The sequence below is a fragment of the Geotrypetes seraphini genome, chromosome 17 (assembly GCF_902459505.1).
Source record: "Geotrypetes seraphini chromosome 17, aGeoSer1.1, whole genome shotgun sequence".
NCBI classification, from domain to species: domain Eukaryota; kingdom Metazoa; phylum Chordata; class Amphibia; order Gymnophiona; family Dermophiidae; genus Geotrypetes; species Geotrypetes seraphini.
The window spans coordinates 7,833,089-7,854,538 of NC_047100.1; the positions used below are offsets into that span (position 1 = coordinate 7,833,089).

Below are 21,450 nucleotides of genomic sequence, written 5' to 3' on the forward strand. Positions count from 1 at the left end.
GGGTTTTTCCCGGGGTCGGTTCTTCCAGCGCATGCAGCCCTTTCGGGGAGCCCGTCGGGGGGCAGGGAATCCCTCCGCCGGTTCCCCCGCTTCCCGTCCTGCGCAATGACTCATTGCCGGCGCCCCCTTTGGTTCCGGTGGGGGCCCGGCTGCGCAAATTTTTTCCCCAAATGGGCCGAGATCGCGTCCGATCAGTTGGTCCTTGAGGTGGTGCGGGACGGTTACGCTCTGGAGTTTACCCGCTCTCTGCCGGACCTTTTCCTCGCTTCTCCATGTCAGACTCCATGGAAGACGCAGGCTTTTCGTCAGACCCTTCAGCGTTTGCTAGATCTCGAGGCAGTGGTGCCGGTGTCCCCTACGGAGTGGGGCACCGGCAGGTACTCCATTTACTTTGTGGTGGCCATAAAGGAGGGGACCTTTCGGCCCATCCTGGATTTGAAAGGGGTCAACAGAGCTCTCAAGATTCCGTCTTTCCGCATGGAAACGCTGCGGTCGGTCATTCTGGCGGTTCAGCCGGGGGAGTTTCTTACGTCTCTCGATCTGACGGAGGCCTACTTGCAGGTTCTAATTCGGGCCTCTCATCAGCGCTTCCTTCGCTTTGCGATCTTGGGGCGGCACTTTCAGTTCTGTGCGCTTCCCTTTGGTCTGGCCACGGCTCCTCGGACGTTCACCACGGTAATGGTGGTCGTCGCGGCAGCCTTGCGGTCGGTGGGCATCCTGGTTCACCCCTACCTGGACGACTGGTTGATTCGGGCAAAGTCGTTGCAGGAGAGCTCCCGGGTTACGGCTCGGGTGGTGGAGTTTCTCCGGTCGCTGGGCTGGGTGGTCAACCTTTCCAAGAGTCGGTTGGTCCCGGCTCAGCGTCTGGAGTGCCTTGGGGTTATGTTCGACACCTCCTTGGGGAAGGTCTTCCTTCCAGAGGCCCGGGTGAGCAAATTGCAATCTCAGATTCGCCTGCTTTTGGCGTCCCGGGGTCCTCGGGCGCGAGATTTCCTCCAAGTCCTGGGGTCAATGGCGGCGTCCCTGGACGTGGTGAGGTGGGCGCGGGCCCACATGCGTCCTCTTCAGTATGCTCTACTCCGGAGGTGGTCTCCCCGGAGGCAAGATTTGGATGTTCCGGTTCCCCTGCGAGGCTTGGCGCGCTGCAGTCTGCGCTGGTGGCTCCGGACCCCTCACCTGGTTCAGGGGGTGGGTCTGGATCTCCCGCAGTGGACGGTGCTCCTTACGGATGCGAGTCTCCTCGGTTGGGGGGCTCAGTTTATGGGCCACTCAGCTCGGGGCACCTGGTCCGCGGAGGAGGCCTCCTGGTCGATCAACGTGTTGGAGACCAGAGCGGTCAGGCTGGCGCTGTTAGCTTTCCACTCCCTTTTGCTGGGCGAGTCGGTCAGAGTCCTGTCGGACAATGCCACGGCGGTGGCTTATGTCAATCGTCAGGGGGGCACCAAGAGCACTCCTGTGGCGCAGGAGGCGGCTCGGCTCATGGTTTGGGCGGAGTCCCATCTTCTGGACCTCTCGGCTTCTCATATAGCCGGGGTAGAAAATGTTCAGGCAGACTTCCTCAGTCGTCACTTCCTGGATCCAGGAGAGTGGTTTCTCGGCGCCGGAGCGTTTCGGTTGATAGTGCAAGATTGGGGGCAGCCCCTGATGGACCTGATGGCCACGAGTGGCAACGCCAAAGTGCCCCGCTTCTTCAGTCGTCGCAGGGAAGGGCTGGCCGAGGGTCTGGATGCTCTGGTCCAGCCGTGGCCAATGGAGGGGCTGTTGTATGTGTTCCCTCCTTGGCCGCTGGTGGGCAGAGTGCTTCTTCGCATTGTTCACCATCCGGGTTTGGTGGTGCTGGTGGCTCCGGATTGGCCTCGACGTCCGTGGTATGCGGATCTGGTGAGGCACCTGGTGGCGGTTCCTCTTCCTCTGCCTCTCTCGGACGACCTTCTGATGCAGGGTCCCATTCCCATGTTCGACCCGTCTCCCTTCTGTCTTACGGCGTGGCTCTTGAAAGGGGTCGCCTTAGCAAGAAGGGATATTCAGACAAGGTGATCTCTACACTGTTGGGGTCCCGGAGGCTTTCTACCTCTCGGGCTTATGTGCGGATTTGGCGTCTCTTTGAGGAATGGTGTCGGGCGCGGGGAGTGACCTCTTTTCGCGCTTCTCTGCCTAACATTCTAGAGTTCTTGCAGGATGGCCTGGATAGAGGCCTGGCTTGGTCTTCTCTCCGGGTTCATCTTGCGGCCCTGTCGGCCTTTCGAAGGTTGGTGTCAGGTCAGCGTTTATCGGCTCTTCCTGATGTGATTCGGTTTCTGCGGGCGGCCAAGTTGCTTAGGCCTCCCCTACGGCCCTCGGTTCCCTCTTGGGATCTTAATCTGGTTCTCTCTGTTTTGGTGCGCCCGCCTTTCGAGCCCTTGGACGACTGTTCTTTGAAGGACCTTATTTTGAAGGCGGTCTTTTTGGTGGCCATTACTTCTGCTAGGCGTGTTTCTGAGCTGCAGGCTTTCTCTTGTAGGGCTCCCTTCTTGGAGTTTTCTAGGGAGCGGGTCGTCTTGCGGCCTGTTCCTTCCTTTCTGCCGAAGGTTGTTTCTCCTTTTCATGTCAATCAATCGGTGGTTCTCCCGGTCTTGGGTGGTCGGGAGGGCTCTTCTGAGCAACAGCAGCTGCGCAAGTTGGATGTCGGTCGGGTCCTTCACTCTTATGTGCAGCGGACCCAGGAATTCCGGAAGTCCGATCATCTCTTTGTCCTCCTGGCTGGTCCTCGTCGGGGAGCTGGCGCTTCTAAGGCTACTATTGCGCGCTGGATCAAGGAGACGATTGCTTCCGCTTATCTTCTGAAACAGCAGCCTGTTCCGGAGTTTCTCAAGGCTCATTCCACTCGGGGTCAGGCGGCTTCTTGGGCTGAGTCGTCGCTCGTGCCTCCGGTGGATATTTGTAAGGCTGCGGTTTGGTCCTCCTTGCATTCATTTGTTAGACATTATCGGGTAGATGTTCAGGCGCGTCGGGACGCGGTGTTCGGTGAGCGTGTTCTGGTATCGGCCCTTCGGGGGTCCCGCCCGTGAGAGGGACTGCTTTGGTACGTCCCATTCGTAAAGTTAACCTCTACTGGTCTGGAGAGTGCTAAAGAAGGAGAAATTAGGTTCTTACCTGCTAATTTACTTTCTTTTAGCTTCTCCAGACCAGTAGAGGTCCCCACCCTGTCTGTTGTTGTTGTTGTTGTTGTTGTTGGGGCTGTTTTCGCGGGCAGTTTTTGTTTTTTGCTGCGGGTTCTAGTATTTTTCTAGGGCCGGGGAGAATTAAAGAACAGCGGCTGTGGCTCGGCTGGCTTAGCTGGCGAGCTGTGGGGACATTTTCCTTCGGGTATTTCTCCTCTGCATTTTCCAACAGCATTTGGGTATGTTATTTGTTACTCCTGTTCGGAGTATTGTTTTCTTCCTGTTTTCCAGTTCTTGGTTCTGCTTGGCTATTCGGCAGACTGAGGGAAATAGAGAAGGGAGGATAGTATATACTGTCCCAAAGTTTTGTTTTCAGTCTCCACCTGCTGGTCATGATTAGATATATACCCATTCGTAAAGTTAACCTCTACTGGTCTGGAGAAGCTAAAAGAAAGTAAATTAGCAGGTAAGAACCTAATTTCTCCTTGTTCTCCCAGGGGAGCTCAGAACGGTTTACCTGAATTTAATTCAGGTACTCAAGCATGTCTGTTCTGGTGGGCTCTTAATCAAATGTACCTGGGGCAATGGGGGGATTAAGTGACTTGCCCAGTGTCACAAGGGGCAGTGTGGGTCAGGGTGCTAAGGCTGTAGCTTTAAACACTACACCACACTTTCCCCTCTTCACCAGCAAATTGTAGGTGATAGCTTTATCCTAAATTAACTTAATAAATCTCCCCTCCCTTTTTACAAAGCAGCAGTAGCAGCAGTAAAAACACTTCAATGCCCATTAAATCCCTATGGGTGTTGGATTGATGACCGCAGCAGCAGCCGCTATCAAGGCTTTGTAAAAAAAAAAAAAAAAAGTCCTTTGTATATTCTAAGAGCTATGCTCCCTTTATCAAATCAGCAGAGCATGATCTAAGGATAATGTTACTCAGATAGACAAGTAAAGATTAATATAATTCTATATTTCCAAAGCTGTAAAGAGTTGTAAAATAAAAGAAGGGGGATGGTGGACCTTTTCCTGGATTGTCCATTCCTATATGCTAGTCCACATTGACAACTTCCCCCCTTAATGTGGTCCTGAAACAGGCTGGAGTGCTGAAATATGTCTATTGGGCCACTGGAACATCTTTGGCTTACTTTCCATCGGGCTGTACATAATAACTATTTAAGTTTTTAATTATTGATGTAATAAAAAGACTTTATGCTGTCATTAACCTCATTCCTCTGCTGTTTTGGCATCCATCATTGCAGCTGGACTTTGCCTCTTTTCTGCAGTGACAAAGAAATTCTAGGCAAAAAATTGGGTTAAAAAAATGAGTGTGAAGCCTAAACAGATGTACTTGCATTTCTATGTATGTATGTATTTATTTGTTGTATAGAGTGTGCAACATTACCTTTAAAACCACGGACACTGAAGATGATAGGTTTAAGTATATTGGTTTATAGTGTTTATTGCTTGATGACCTTAATTCCTTTCTAAAGAGCAATCCAAGGGTGGTATATTAAATACCATTAAACATGAATACATGATCCAGAGTACAACTAGAATTTGCCCTTCTTGTTATCAAAGCTAAGAGGTAATCCCAACTTTCACATTCATCCCTGCTATTTCCTCACTTGTTCAGATGGTCACATATTCTTTGGCCTGGTTGTAAACACTAATAGGATCAGTAATTTCCTCTAAAAATATGCTGGGAAATTCATGACTGTCCAGTTCCCTTCCTGAGTCAGAGGATTGACTAGGATCAGGAATGCTTTTGGGGTCCTCTTTCTCTGATGCAGAGACAACACTTTGAGCAGAATAAACAAACAGCTGCTTCTTGGTTATAGCAGCCATGTCAAGAAGGTCAAATGAATCACCTGAAAGAAAACTGTCGTCACTGATGATACTTGAAGGTCGGCTAGAACTGTTTGGTGTCTGCCAACCACAGAGAATCAGATCTTGTAAGGAATCGGACAGTTTAAGTGCTGAGCAGTCAACGGGCAGGTCCAGACTGGTTGAAAACCTTCCATTTCGTTTAAGGATTCCTTTTCTACGTTGTATCCCTTTCTTTGGCCTTTCCACATTTTCTGGTGTACTTCTGTCTGCAATTGAAGGACACTCGGAGCATATGCCCCTTTCAGGAGAAGAAGAGTATCCAGATTCCCTTGTATAAGGCTTTTTGAGGATCCCTTTTTTGGGCATTTTCAAAGTTAATTCTGGGCTTTTTGTTTCAACATTGCCAAAAGTGTTTGAATGTTCAGTAGTTGGAGCATATAGTTCCTGCCCTACTGAGTCACAGATTTTAGACAGACTTTCAGAGAAACTAGTAGAAAAAAAGGCACTATCAAAGCTATTCCTCTTCTTAAGTATACCTTTTGGCTGTTTGCTGGTCACATTCAAAGCTGCATCGTGATGGGAATGCTTGATATCATTTTCTTTTTTGGATTTCCTGAGGCATGCTTCATACGTTGTGATCTCTCTTGGTTCGAAGCCACTTGTCTCCTGTTGTCCACCATGAAATCCACTTTCTGCAAAGATTCCTGTGTTCTGACAATCAATGTAACGAGCCAATAATGGGGACTGGCATTCCTGGGTTGAATCACAGTCGCACACAATAGTGTCATAACCCCAGTTCACCCACCAGTGGTTTGCTATGTCTTCAACTGTTGCTCTTCCTTTCGTATTTACAGTCAACATCCAGTCAATCAGCCCACAGGCCCCTGGCAATAAAAATAAAAGCATGTCATTGGGGTGCAGGTATCTAAGGAATGCAAGTCACAATGCATTGGCTATAGAGCATGCAAATTGCAAAATACCATTTGATGGCAGGGTACAGTAATGTTAAGATAAACAGATGCCTTGTCAGGATGTTTCACTTGGCAATAAAGGAAAAGGAATACCACCTTTTTGTAGTTATACAACCACACTCAAAGTGGTTTACATATAGGTACTTCGAGCATTTTCCCTTTCTGTCCCGGTGGGCTCACAATCTATCTAATGTACCAGTGCAGCACTGGAAAATGACCCCCTGGTGTAGGATTCTATAAATATCCTGGTTCTGATATAGTGTATAGTCTGTGGAGTATAGTCCATCTGCTGCTTTGTGCTGTTTTGGGGATGTTTTTCTGTTTCAAAATGACTGCCTTCCTCCCACTGTACTTCTGGGTTCTGGAGCTTCCCTGCAAATTGAGTTCTCCTCCAAGATTTTGGGAATCCTTTTCGACTCCTCTCTGACCTTTAAAGATCAAATAAATTCTCTGGTTAAGAAATGCCTTTTCAGTTTACGAATGCTGAGGAAGGTTAGATCTCTTTTCCATCAACGTCATTTTTCTGTCTTGGTCTCGCCTAGATTACTGTAATGCTATTTATCTTGGCATCACAAAGGTTCTGTCTCCAAAAGTTACAACTGATTCAGAATACCGCTGCGAAGTTAATTTATAGAAAGAGCAAATTCAACTATGCGACTCCTTTGCTTTTGAGCCTTTGTTGGCTTCCGGTTCATCTCAGGATTCAATTTAAATGTGTATGCATTACTTTCAAAATTTGATATGGTATTTTTATTCCTCTTGTTCCTCTGCTATGAAACGTTTACAGATTTTTTTCCTATGCAAGAGGCATTCAACAATTTAAACTTTCCCTTCCTTCCAGGAAAGGAATTAAAGGAGTCAAGAACTTTAGCCTTTCTTTGGCTTTTAAATTTTCTCAATTATGGAATGAACTCCTTTTGACTTTGAGATGCCCTAGTCCTTTCCAATTCTTCAGCAAATTATTAAAAACTTTTCTATGTGCTAATCATTTTGAAAATTAATCTCCTTGCAATTTTGCCATATCTTTTAACATTATTGTTAACCAAGCCGAGCTTCCTCTGGTTGATGGCCCGGTATATAAAGCTAAGTTTTAATTTAGTTTAGTCCCATAATGTATTAGAATCTACTCCACTTAATATAACGTCCCCGAGGGGGAATACTGAATAAATCAAAATTGTAATGAACACCCCTCACAAAAGTGAACACTGTACTATTCTTAAAAGATAAACAAACAAATTACTATATTTATTCAATTTTTATACCATTCTCCTAGGGGAACTCAGAACAGTTTACATGAATTTATTCAGGTACGCAGGCATTTTTCCCTGCAGATTGAAAGCTTCTAAACTGCTACTAATGACTGGGCAATCATTTAAGAGGCTTTTTTTAAAGGCTTTACAATACAAAGTTAGCAATTTATGAGATGGTCCTGGAGGACTCACAATCTATCTAATGTACCTGGGGGAATGGGGGGATTAAGTGATTTGCTCAAAGTCACAAGAAGTATTGTGGGTTTGAACCCACAACCGCAGGGTCCTGAGGCTTTAGCTTTAATTACTATGCCACACTCTCTGCAGCATGAAGATAGCTTACAGGGACCATTAATAATAATACAGACTCGCTGGTGGGCTGTGGGAGATCCAAGATGGCTTCCGCTATTTGAATGCTGACAGGACGCCTGAGAGTGTCTTTCTCCTACCTTTGAAGAATGCCGAAAAGAAGGGGCAGAAGCGTTGGTGGTGCCTCCCAGCGCTTGGTGCCAATGGTTCCTACAGTTGAGGACATCTTCAGACGCCTTCAAATTGAGCAAGCTTCTTCGGGGAATCGCCCATTGAGAGTGCCGGCAGAGCGGAGTGCTTCGGCAGAAACCCACGGGCTAGACGTTACTTTGAGCCCCGACGTCAGGACGCCTCCCCTTCAGCCGCTGCCGCTGGTAGCTAGCTCACCGCGAGAGGAGAATACGTCCAACGAGGCAGTATTAAGTTTCAAGTTTCAAGTTTATTAGGATTTTATATACCGCCTATCAAGGTTATCTAAGCGGTTTTTACAATCAGGTACTCAAGCATTTTCCCTATCTGTCCCGGTGGGCTCACAATCTATCTAACGTACCTGGGGCTATGGAGGATTAAGTGACTTGCCCAGGGTCACATTTGTTAGGTAACAGTACAATACATACGAATATTTAAAAAAAATAAATAAATAAATAAATTACACTGTTTAACATACTCTTGACATTAGGTAAGGAGGGATGAAATACAATTCATCAAAGTAAAGAAGAGACATTCAGGGAAAAAACACAAGGGTAATAGTTAAAAAAAATATAAAAGTACAATGGAGTAGTAACATAAAAAAATCAGTTTGCAAAGGCATCTTTAAAAAGAAAAGTTTTTAAGTTACTTTTAAATTTTCCGAATTCCTTCTCCTCCCTTAAAAAAATAGGGAGGGCATTCCAAGTCTGAGGTGCAGTACATGAAAAAATAAATAAAGATGTATCTGGATGGTCCATCGTTTTGTTATTTGACAGGAACCTAATCCAGAATGTGCACATAAGTGGTATTGCAAATCATAGGCAGCGGAATGCTTTTTTTATTTAGGGGGGCCCAAAAGCTCCACCCTAGCCCCAGCAGGATCCTGTGACATGCCCTGTCTCTCCAGCTTCCAACTCCCCCACCTATCTTCACTGTAATTTTAAATCTTTGGGCAGCCACCACACAGCGTCAATGAGCAGGCCTGCCCCAGAAGTCATTCTGTAGCGACTTCCTTTTTGTTGACACTATGCAGCGGCTGGCCATAGATTTAAAATTACAGCGGCTGGGAGGAGGTAGGTGGGGGAGTGGAGTCATAACTGACTCTTCTGACCACCAACTTTTAGGGAGGCCATGGCCCCTATTGCCTCTCCTGTTCTGATGCTTGTGTTGCAAATGATACATTGTTGAGGGTAGGGTCATCAGACCTAATGCCATAAGTCATGCATCAATCATGATACTATAAACATCAATAGTCATAAACCACTGAGGATTATATATTCTGCATGCGTTGTATGTAACTACATCGGTGCATTTTGTGTTGCATTTATACCTGAGAGATGGGGAGACTTTCTGTATTCACCACTACTGATTTGCTCCGAGAGAGTTTTATAGCTGCTGTTGTCAAAAGGCATAGCCCCATAAACTAATGCATATAACAGGACTCCAAGTGCCCAGCAATCTACCTGAAAAAAAAAAAAATAGCAAACGGTGTGAACATTAATTAAATCATAGGATATTGACAATTTAAAACTTAACGTGAAAATGTTTTTCATTAGGATCTGTCATCTTAAAATCTAATGTCACTAACACTTTTCTATCCATAATGCTCCCAATTTCACACAGAATTACTTATAAAATATTACTTCTATTCTTTACAACTTCTATTCAACTATACAACAGACTTCTTATTCCCTATTCACCAGCAAGATCCCATAGATCAAATACCCCCAGCATTTATCTATCTCGTCTTTGCGCCACATTAATTATGACACAACTCGCTCATCCATTTCTTATCTTTGTAATTCTAGCCCTATCCAGATTAGAGAAGAGGCATCATTAGATCAATTCAAGTCAAAGCTAAAGATGTGCTTTTTTAAAGACACCTTTGATATATAACTCTTCCTTGCAATTCTATTACAGATGGGTTCCCTCCCTTTTTGTCTTAATCCTATTTGTTCTCTCTGTCCTATTTAGTTTTGGAGTTCACCACCCTATCCTTAGCTTTCTCCATTTGTCAGTTTGTGTCTTTGAGTTTGTCTATACTCGTATTTTTAACTATGTACTCCACCTAGAAGTTCAATAGGCGGTATAACTAATTTCAAATTAAAAAAAGAAAAGAAAATTATTCAGCTGTACCCTCCCAAAGAATAATTTGGTTGTCAATGACCACTCATTCTGAGCAGCAGCATCCCTTTGGACCTACCCCTTTAAAGGCATGAGTGGTGGCGCCATCAATTTTACAATACTCTGAATGCTACACGCCTTCTCCCGTACCTTTAAAAAGGCAGGTCTGGACACATGGATAGCCAGGGACAATCCAAAGGAGTGGATCTGCTATTACAAGTGGTAATATGAAATTTCACCAAAGGGGATGCTTTTAGTGTTTCTCTCCCACCCTTTAATAGTCTTTGTCAACTGGACACTGCTGCTCCAGCTAAATAGCGCTCATAAGAAACAACCAGCAAACGGAAAACAAATTTTAGTTAGTATTTTTGCATGTAGTGTATAATTAAGCTGTGAAATTTATAGCCAGAGGATACAGTCCAGGAGACTAACAGTGAGGAATCAAAAGATCTTTAGCCAAGTTCATGGAGACAAAGTTCGTAAAAAGAAATATTAGTCAAATAAACTTAAGCTAGAACATTGCTTACCCTGTAAATAAAAAAAGAAATGGGTTTTTTCTAGGTACTTATGCCTCGAACTAGCCACTATTGGAAACAAGAAACTGGGCTCAATGGACTTTGGTCTGACTCAGCATGACTTTTCTTATATCTATCTTGACTTATCTTATCTTCATCTAGCCCTTTCCTTGGAGTTCCTTTCTCATTACAATTCCTGTAAACCGTGCCGAGCTCCACGACTACGGAGATGGTGCGATATACAAACCTAAGGTTTAGTTTAGTTTAGCTTATATTCCTGGGATGCTCCTAGGCAGCTGGACATTTTGAGGGAGGGGGGTAATGTTTCAAAAAAAATGTACCCACTTTCCGCCAAGTTCTATAAAGTCATACATCGGTGCACCTAGCCAACGAAGGTGCCTAATTTAATTGATTTATAGCCTAAATCGACACTTAATACTTCATAAGTGATGTTAATTGAATGTTAGGTACACAACTTGGTGCGATTCTATAAAAGGCGCCTTGTCCAAAGCGCTTATCTAAAAATAAGCGTGGTTAGGGGGCAGATCATGGACATTTTTTGAGTTATAGGCATAATTATAATTTAAGCACAGATATTTAGGCCAAGAAAACCCTGGCATAAATATGGTGTGTCTACAGCTAGGATCGCGGCTTGTAATGCTGCTTAGGTGGTGTTAAGTGCAATTCTATATAGTGTTCCTAACTTTTATAGAATCACTTGCTGTGCCACACTATTCAGTGCTGTTTTTTTAGGCGACCTATATAAAATTGGACTGTTATGTCTACTTTATAAGAGGGCAATTGGGTGTGTGCACTTATGTGCACCTTGCGTAGATAAGTGTCCCAAAAATTGGCACAATAAGTTAGGCATACAGCTTGCCATCTAGGTGTGTTCATTTATGTCTGCCATTGACATGGCATAAGCAGGTACACAACATCTCCCTCGGTATTCGCGGGGGATAGGGGCAGAGCCAGACCGTGAATGGAGAAAAACCGCGAATATCTTCTCGTCCGTCTTTCCCCCCCTCGCCTCCCTCCCACCTTCCCCCCCCCCCGGCATCCTGGCCTTACCTGGTGGTCTAGCAGGCTTTCGGGGCAGGAGCGATCTTCCTACGCTCCTGCCCCGTGCAGATCGCCAATAGGAAATGACTGCCGTGAGTTCCCGTAGTCTCTCGAGACTACGGCGGGAGCTCAAGGCAGCCATTTCCTATTGGCGATCTACACGGGGCAGGAGCGTAGGAAGATCGCTCCTGCCCCGAAAGCCTGCTAGACCACCAGGTAAGACTGGATGCCTGGGGGAAGGTGGGAGAGAGGCGGGAACGTGATAAAATATGGGGTTCCCCCCCCAAAAAAATTGCGAATTTGTGAAACCGTGAGTGTGGAAACCGCGAATGGGGAGGGGGAAGTGTACATCATAAGCAGCCAATAAACATCAAAGTTTACAGGCAAACAATATAGCAAGAAAAATGAAAACAAGAAAAACAAAGAAAGAATGGCACATTTCAAGGTCCATGTGCACTCCTCACTGTCTAGCTCAGTGTGTCTGAGCAAGGCCTTTCTCTGCTCTGTGTCTAAACAGTACCGTGTACACTTTAATCTGCTACATAAATTTTTAATAGTATTAATTGCTTTTCTAAGGGGCCAATTTAGGGTCCTAATATTCTAATTTAGGCAACTAAGCTCTTTAAAAATTGAATCCAGAGTATCAGACGATACCTTTCATCGCACTATCTTCATACAAAGAAGAAGAAAGAAAGAGAAGAACAAAAATCTTAAGGAACTTGTGTGATTTTGAAAGCTTGTACAATGCATCTTCTTTGGATCCTTCTTAAATAGATGCGGAAAAAGGCGTCAAAATCTAGAATACTAGACTTCCAAAGTGCTTACCTCTGGCCCTTGGTAAGGCAAGCCGTTAATGATTTCTGGAGCAGCATACAGGGGGCTCCCACAATAGGTTTCAAGAAACTGATTTTTCTGGAACACGTTTGAAAGCCCAAAATCTGCAAGCTGAAAAGGGGAAGGGAGAGATCCAGGCACATTTTAGTTTAAATAGTCTTGAGAAAGGAAGGTGTTTGGGTAAGAAACACTATCCACAATATTAATAATGTTTTATTTTTCAATGCACAAACTGATTACACACTGTAGCATGTGTCTTGGTAAACTGGTGCCCTTTCTGCTGCAGGCAGTATAGCATACCTTGTAGTGCTACAAAAAAAAAAAAAAAAATTTGCTGGGAATTCTACCATGGCATCGGAGAATTTAGCAACCCAGGCTGCAGTGGAAACCTCTACCGTGACTTTGATATAATGCCTTAGCTTTCATTTATTCTGTTCATTCAGAGTTGCCATTTGTATAACGTGAGCTTCACTATATTCTCCGTTTATTTATTTTCTGTTTTGCATATTTTAGATGAAGTGTGCTCTCCATGTCATTTCCAGATCACTGTCTCTCAGATGACTCGTTCATTCACATTTTGTGGTCTGACCCTCATTCTCTGTATACTTTAAATGATTGGTTTCAAACTTGTGCCCGTCCCTGCGGGATCTCAAGATCTCTGTCCGTGCCCCATTCCTGTAAAGTCTGCCTTAACCGCATAAGCCTCGAACACTTATGATTCTAAAGTGTTTGAGGCTGCACAGTTGAGGACAGAGCTTGCAGGAATAGGACAGGGACCGAGCTCGCAGATATGGGACAGGAAATTGAGATCCCATGGGGACAAACTTGTCTCCCTGCCATTCTCTAGACAAAATTCTATTTGATGGCTCTGTCCTAGTCTGCGTTTGTAACACCATGCAGTTCTTACCAGCTAATAATCTCCTCTGCACTCTCTTCACTGTTTCACATCCACATTCCCTGATTTTATTTCTGTGTTAAATATTCTTCATGAAACATGCTCTCCCTGTTGGTTTTAGATCACTGTTTCTTAGATAACTGTCTTATTTTTACATTTTCTGTATGATATAATTCTACCTCTCTCTCACTATTGTTTGTTCTGTAATACTTTTTGATTTCACTTTCTCCCTCAAACACTGTCATAGAAGGAACAACTGTGGAAGCAAAGTGAGATAAGATAGGAACCAGTCTGCCAGATATTTTTGCTTTTATTTATATCCACATACTTTTTTTTTAACACATTCAAACACCGCTTTTTTTTTTTAATTTCATTTTCAATTTATAAAACTTTTATTTCAGTCAAATTTTTATTCTACTCATTCAGAGCTGCCATTTGTATCACATAAGCTTCACTACGTTCACCTGTTGTGTTCCGATACATCAGAACAGTAAGTTTTTATAGATCTACCGATGCCCAGAGTGCTAAATGCTCCGATGCTGCTCCAACACTCATAGGAATTCCATGAGCATCGGAGCAACTTTGGAGCATTTAGCGCAACAGGCCGTGAAAGAAACATCTACCGTGGTTTAGTAAAAGGAGGTGGGTGTAGTTTTTTATTTTGTTATTTCATTGTATAATTTACCTCTTCGTGATTTTATTTGACATTCCACTTTATCTTTGTATTTTATTGTCTAAATATTGTTTTAAAGCAAAAATATTTATCATATGTTGTTTATTAGCAGTTTCTATATGTACATATTATGGATGTATGTATTAGTAGTTTTTATATGTGTTTGTTATTTTTATTTAGTTTGACTCCTGATGCAGGCCTGTCCAGCATTGTCCAATAAAGCCTGACTGGTGACTGTTTCCAGGTTTCCGTTGGTTCACTGTCCACTCTATTCTTTCTGTTGCTGGTATCTTATTCATGTTCTCCTGTTTCTTTTGCATACAGTTTTATCTGTCCCAGCAGGCTTACAATCTAACCATGGTACCTGAGGTGATAGAGGGTTAGTTGACTTGCCCAGGGTGTGTGCTGAGGTGGCAGCTCTAACCACTAGAGCACTCCTCTGCCCATCAACTCTACTAGGGCTTGCAGAGCAAAGTTTTCTGGCTTTTGCCATACTTTTTCTGCTTGGAGCTGAATCTGGCCCCTGCTGGAAGGTTTATTTTCTTCAGAGCATCAGCAGAGACATCAAGGCTAGCAGAGTTCCCAGATGCCACCAGCTGAAAAAGACAGTGGTAGCATATTAAGGTCCTTTTTGCGGTATTAGGTTATGATTTCATTGTATTCTTGGAATCTGCTAAGGACTATAAGGGGCTCTTTTTACACAGCCATTGCAAAAAAATTGGTATCCTGTGGGTCACACTAGCTAGGTACCTGGGACCTGGGTTGGCCACTGTTGGGCTTGATGGACCTTTGGTCTGTCCCAGTATGGCAATTCTTATGTGAGCCAAGTACAGGACAATCAAGCCATTGTGACATCACTACTGAGGTTGGCTCTTAGGCAATGATGGAATAAGGCATTATGACATCACATTCTCAGCTCTGGAATGTTGCTACTCTTTGAGTTTGTCTTTGGGTTTAGCTACGGTTGGAGACAGGATGCTGGGCTTGATGGACTTACGGCAATTCATATGTTCTTATCCCAAAGTAATTTTGGGATGTGCACATGCTACTCACACGCAAAAAAAATACATGGGGGCATGTCTGAGGGGCAGAGTGGACATGTTTTGTGTTAATTGGTTAGTGCAGCTACACTGCCAATCAATTAATATGTGTTCTCTTACCGCCTCTTGTATATAATGGGTGGCAGTAAGGTCTCGTGCACGAATTTATTTTAAAGGCTATGCACTAATGGTAAAAGTAGCACATGGCTATAGAGTCAAAAAATTGGAAATTGAACCATTTTACCCAGTGGTAAAAATGTCCTTAGTGTGCAGGAAAGACCAACACAAAGCTAGGCTAAGGCCACATTTTTACTAAACAAAAGGGGGACCCCCCTACCAACATTTTCAGCAATTTTAAATATTTTATGTGGCACTCCACCTAAAAAGTTTGGTGATCCCTGTTTATGTGATAAAAATGCTTTTTGGCAGCAGGAGTGTGTGGAATGTTAAGACATCCTGTTCCTTACTGGGATCACAGTGCAAAGCAGAGGACGGGAACAAATCAATAACTGTGAACTGAGCAGAAAAATAATGGTGATCCTACAACACAGACATTCTCAACATTCCTTCTTACAGACCAGAACTGTAGGTACCTTCCTTAAAAGGCTGGCCAACCAGCAGGATGTTTGTTCAGTAATCACCATCTTGTGCTATTTTTAGAACCCTCCTGAATTTAAGGACTATTTCTGTATAACTATAGTTGAGCTGATGGGTGCACAGAAATGAGCATTAAACTCTTCCCACCATTTGTCAGCCCAGCAAGTGCATGCTTTTATTACAAATGCCCTGCATAATGATTGTTGGAACTGGCAAGTCATGCATTCCAGCTTCAGTTTGGCAAAGGATGATTTTTTGCTCTGGAAAAATTAAAAAGCAATGAAAGAACCATTAAGGATTTGTGTTGTGTGCACCGGAGGAAGATAAGTAGAATAAACAATTCTTTGCCAGAAAAGATTAAAAGTCATTCTTGAGGAATGGCTTACTGGCAGTACTGCACGATTACTTGTAGAGAACCTGGGCTCAGTTTTTGGGTTGTCTTCAGCCTGCCAAATCAGCCCATAGGAGGGAGGAAGTTCCTGTCATTGTGCAATGTAGACACCTAGGGTCGGATTCTGTATTGGACACCCAGTCTTTTGAGAATCACACATGGGTGTCCTATATAGAATTGCACCTGTCCTAACAGACAGACGCCTAACACCATCTAACTACCCCGATCTCTAACCAGCGTCCATGTCACAGGCGCCGGTTAGAGAATTTCGTTGTTGCTGAACTAAGCGTGGCAAGGGAATCTCCCTGCTGCGATCAGCTCAGTGGCTACGGCAGGAAACCCTCCAGCTGTGAAGTTGGCCGGCAGGAGGGATGCCCAGTCCCTCCTGCCAGACCCCCCGAAGCCCCCCCAAATGTCCACAGCAGGTGGATGCCCAATTCCTCCTGCCACCATCGTCCGAAGATCACCAGCAGGAGGGATGCCCATTCCCTCCTGACGGAACCCCCCTTCCCCCCTGAAAACTTGCCCCCACCCTGACACCCCTCGAAGCCCACCTGGATCCCCCTGTACCTTTTTTTTGTAGGCCGGATGGAGGGATTCTTACTCCCTCCAGCCAGTAGGCCCACTTCCACAGAATGGCGGACCTTCCCCTTCTGGGTGCATCCTGGGATGCACCAGAGAGGGGCCTAATGCCCTGATTGGCCCAGGCGCCTAAGGCCCCTCCCATAGGAGGGCCAACTGGAATCTTAGGCCTCCCTCCCAGTGCATTTCTTTGTCCTAGTTTCCTCCCCTCTCCAACTGATTTCTATAAGCAGTTCAGAATAAACAGTATTTAAATGAGGCAAACAGGAGAATAGGTGTTGAGGTTGGAATATTACTGAATTCCAAATGTAGATGGCTTCAAGAGAGCAACTGCACATGCAGAAAGTGATAACAAGACTCATGCATAATGCAGAACTGCAAAGTTCTGAAAAGGCATGTACAATGTGTTTATTTTGCTTTATTCAATTTGTGCTGAATCTTGTTTTGGGGTTTGTTTGTTTTTCAAGATTGTGAATAAATAGTGTTCATACACATGGTCCGCCCACACTTCACCCACGTGTATACATCCCTTGCAGTTAAACACTATGCGGCTCATTTTCTCCACCTGTTTTTTTGGACGTTTTTCTCAAAACCTAGTTCACATATTTTTTTAAAAAACAACTTTGTTACACATGTTACACGTTCGGTTTCATACACTACTTCTGAGCCCATGAAATTATCTTTATCTTGGACAGTTAACACTTACCTTTACATTCAGATTTTCATCTAAAAGAATGTTTTCTAGTTTCAGATCTCGATGCACAACTCCTTTCTGGAAACACACAAAAAAACACAAGAGAAAAATGAAAAAAAAATCTATTGAAATTTAAACACGTTTTCTCCCCCTCTGAGCTCTCTTATATGTTACAGCCTTCAGCTGGTGCACTAATATGAATCCATGTGCAAACCAGATGAATGTCAGACTGGTTTTAGTGAGAAGATTTTTTGTAGAGGGGTGGGGTTTGTTTATGAAAATATTTCCTAGCAAATTTGATTTCTGTGTATTCATACTGAAATGTGGAATTTTCCACCACATGTGATGAAGACCCCTGATGAAAATTTGAAGTGCATGAATTCCAATGCAGATCTGACATTTTGAGGAATCTGCATTGCTTTGTTGAGTGAGGAGGGGAGTAATTTTCATCCAACTAATTCAGAACTTTGAAGTTTCTTAGCTTATAGATATTTCAGCTTCTATACAGCAGGGAGCTGGAATATATCCCTAGCTCCTTTAGATTCACCAAACTAATTTTCAAGCTTTTTTTTTTTTTGTAAGGTACCACACTCCTAGGGAGGTTTTTGATGAACCTAGCCTCAAGAGGTGATGTAGTTCGATGGAACTGAGATAGTACGAGGGGCCACTGAAAAGTTCTCAGCACAACCAAGAAGAGAATAATATGGAACCATGAAACTTACAAGTTATTCCATACTTTTCTTCACACTTTTCATTTCAATGATATGAAATGAAACAAAAGGTTTAAAGAAAAGTGATTGAAAAAAACAATGTGGAGAAATGATGTTCCTGAGATGGACTTTATTAATATTAAAATAATATTAAAACTTGGCAAACCACATAAAAACCTCTAGGACGCAGTCCGCTGAAAAGCTTTGGACCCTGGACCAAACACAGTCCGTGTTTCGACCGAATGTCTTCTTCAAGGATCCCTATGAAGTCCTATGGTAAAGACACGTGGATAAAAATTCCAGTCGGAAATAAACTGATCCATAAAAGCTGTGTGCAGGACATGGGCTTTTCACACGGCTTTTTTGAGCCCATGTCCTGCACACAGCTTTTACGGATCAGTTTATTTCCGACTGGAATTTTTATCCACGTGTCTTTACCATAGGACTTCATAGGGACCCCTGAAGAAGACATTCGGTCGAAACACAGACCGTGTTGGGTCCAGGGTCCAAAGCTTTTCAGCGGACTGCGTCCTAAAGGTTTTTATGTGGTTTGCCAAGTTTTAATATTATTTTAATGTTAATAAAGTCCCTCATTTGAAAAGCTCCTTACAGACTTTTTGCAGGTACATTAAAAGCAACATGTATATATGTGAAATGGCTAATCCTACTACATATACCAGCAAATACACGTTCACTCTTTTGAGGGGGGGGGGTGTTTAATATATAGAAAAGGTATTAGGTCTAAAATAATCCAAAATTAAAAATGTTCTGATCTGGATGTCTCAATACCAACCTCTACATTCTCTGTAAAATGGGGATCCACATATCTGTGTCTCTAGTTGACAAGAACAATATTTATTTCTTTTCTGCTACTTAAATGTCTCCTTGTGTCGAACTAGCCAAATGTTTATTTCTGTATTTAAGTACCCAACTATTTCTTCTATTTCTGTGTGCCTGTCTAAATATCTATTTATACGTACAGCTATCCTAAAATATCCTTCTTGATTATCCTTCCAAATGTCTATCTCTTACATCCAAATAGCTCCTAGCACAGAGTGATAAAGCGTTCTTCATGGGAAGTTCATCTTGACCTCATGTTCATGCTATTATTCAGCAATTTACTGTAGCCAGCCCAATTGTATAAATAAATAAAACCATTAACTTTAATTTCCCCATTCCCAGGAACCTTTTAAGGATGATAAGTTGCTTTGAAATTAAATTTTTAAAAATGCAACAAGCCCTTTGAACAATCTAACTACAATGTCAACACAATGCACATTAAAACATCTTTATAGACAGCATAAGGGTCCTTATACAAAAGCCATGGCAAAAGCGGCCTTAGCATATGCCCTAAGCGGGTCTTTCCTGCCAACTAAGGCTACTTGTGCTGTGCCCAGTTATTGGCTGATTTTCCTACTTCCAGAATTAATGGCCATGTGCTAATTGCGCAGCTAATGCACAGCCATTAAAAATAATACTATGTGAGCCATTTTGTAGGCAGTAAGGACCCATGCGCTAACCCCATGTTAATCAAAACTACAAAATATTTATTTAGCATCCAGTGTGCATGCGTAAATTGGCAAATGTACCACGGGATGCCTTAGCACATCCCATAGTAGGCATCTTTAGCTCATGGGAAGCACAAGTTAAAGAGTTCATGATCTTTACTAATAGTGCATGCATGCACACGCATGTGCAATAGTTTGCGCGTGCAACAGGAATAGAGTGTACACTATGGCGCCCATAATCAAAAAAACATAGATGTCCAAAAAGCATCCAAAATTAGCACTTGGATGTCCTAATTACCAGGACGTCCAAGTGCTGATAATCAAAACCATCTTTCTGTACATCTAGTGAGGTGTTCCAGCCTCTGGACGTTCCAAGCATGAGATGGGCATGGTGGCAATGTGTTATGGGTGGGCTTTGGACAGTCTCAAGGGCGGGTTAGACATGGACGTCTTGCAGCGATAATCAAACATTTTGCAAGACATCCTGGACGGAACTTATACGTTTGGAACTAGACCTTTTTTAAAAGGGTCTAAGTACCACAAGGGTGCCCAAACTGAACAGATGACTGTTGCATGCGTCAAGATAAGACCCCCCTCACACCCACAAAGATCATAATACAAACATACATCCTGTCTCCAGAACATCAGCGCCTGGTATAGGCAAGCCTAGTAGAGCTGCACACAGGTATCTTAAGTAGCCTGGTGGGTGGTCTAGTGGACCATAGAGAGGAGTAACAAGTCCCATAAGCCACTCTACCCAGTACATTCATGGTGGAAAATGTGAGCCCACCAAACCCCCCATTGCCCCAAACCCTACACTACTGCCATTAGGTGCCACTTGCAGCCATAAGGGCTATTCGGGTTGTAGACAGGTGGGTATAGTGGGTTTTGGGGGTGTTTTAGGGGGCTCACCATAACCTGGTGAGATGCTTATCTGGCAGCCTTTATCCTGGCGATTAGGATGTCCAAGTCCCGATTTATGGCGTCTTTTGTCATCTTAGTGTTTTGAAAATGCCCCTAATAGTGTGTAACCCAAAAGGGAGCATAGCTATGGGAAGGGCATTCCAAATATTTCTGTACAGCATTCTAGAATAATGAATTGGCACGCCCAATTTGGGGCCACAATTTACACCAGGTTCCAGCAGTTGGGCGTGAAAATCGGCACAAAGCAGTATTCTATAAAGGGTGCATGCTATTTATAGAAGAGCACTTGGTGCCAAATTTTTTTCTGGTTCCACATTTTCTAGAATCCGGCTTATAGTGCAAGCTCGTCATAACACTGATTTGAAAATGAAAAAAAATAAATAAAAATCACAAAAAGAGTTGTATGCCCGTCCTTGATAATCAGTGCTGGTGCCCATACGTGGCTCAGCATTGAATATCGACTGCCTTCGGCTGAGAATATTGAAGTTTGTACTTGAGACATTTGAAGGTTAAGTGATTTGATCCAAGGAGCAGCAACTGGATTTGAACCCTGGGTGTTACCCATGGCTCAAATCTCTAAGCTACTCAGTCATAAAAAGAAGGAAAAATCTCATAACATATGCTGTTGGTATTAATTCCTATAACGTAACACAAAACAGCTGTTTCCAAACGTGTTGTTTGACATTTTTATATACAAAATAAACAACACTTTGAATTAGCAAACCTCACAGCTTGCATAAAGTTTCTTTAGCTGTCTTTATGTTTTTGCATTTTTTTCAACATTGAACTAGTTTATTGAAAGGCAGAAAATAGACAAAATGTATTTAGTTTTGTTAACATCATTTCTTATATTGCCTTTCAAACATTATCTCAAAGATTATTTTAACAGACATAAAAAGACAAGCAAAATGACAATCACATGACCTTTGTATGACAGGAACCTGAAGAGAAAGCCACAGCATATGAAGGGAGTAAGCACTGAATTACGAGGGGCCGCTGAAAAGTTCTCAGTACAGAATGATACGGTGATAAATTTTTCCCTGTCCCCACGGGAACTCATTTTCCCATCCTGGGGAGTTCTTTTCCTGTCCCTGCAAGCTCTGTCTTCTTCTGCACAAGCCTCAAATACTTTAAAATCATAAGTGTTCGAGGCTTGTATGGTTAAGACAGAGCTTACAAGAATAAGACGGGGATAGTGACAAAACTCATAGGGGATG

General features: G+C 43.4%; 1 protein-coding gene across 1 annotated transcript in view; it reads right to left on the reverse strand.

The window, feature by feature from the left end:
* Positions 1 to 3,692: 3,692 nt before the first annotated feature.
* Positions 3,693 to 21,450, reverse strand: part of LOC117351471 (NUAK family SNF1-like kinase 1) — a 37,705-nt gene continuing 19,947 nt past the window's right edge. Inside the window, exons 4-7 of the mRNA XM_033926795.1 lie at positions 17,104 to 17,169; positions 12,211 to 12,330; positions 9,015 to 9,147; positions 3,693 to 5,849 (exon numbers count right to left, since the gene is read on the reverse strand). Coding sequence (XP_033782686.1) covers positions 4,768 to 5,849; positions 9,015 to 9,147; positions 12,211 to 12,330; positions 17,104 to 17,169 — 1,401 coding nt within the window. The 3' untranslated portion in view covers positions 3,693 to 4,767. The remainder of the gene's footprint in view (positions 5,850 to 9,014; positions 9,148 to 12,210; positions 12,331 to 17,103; positions 17,170 to 21,450) is intronic.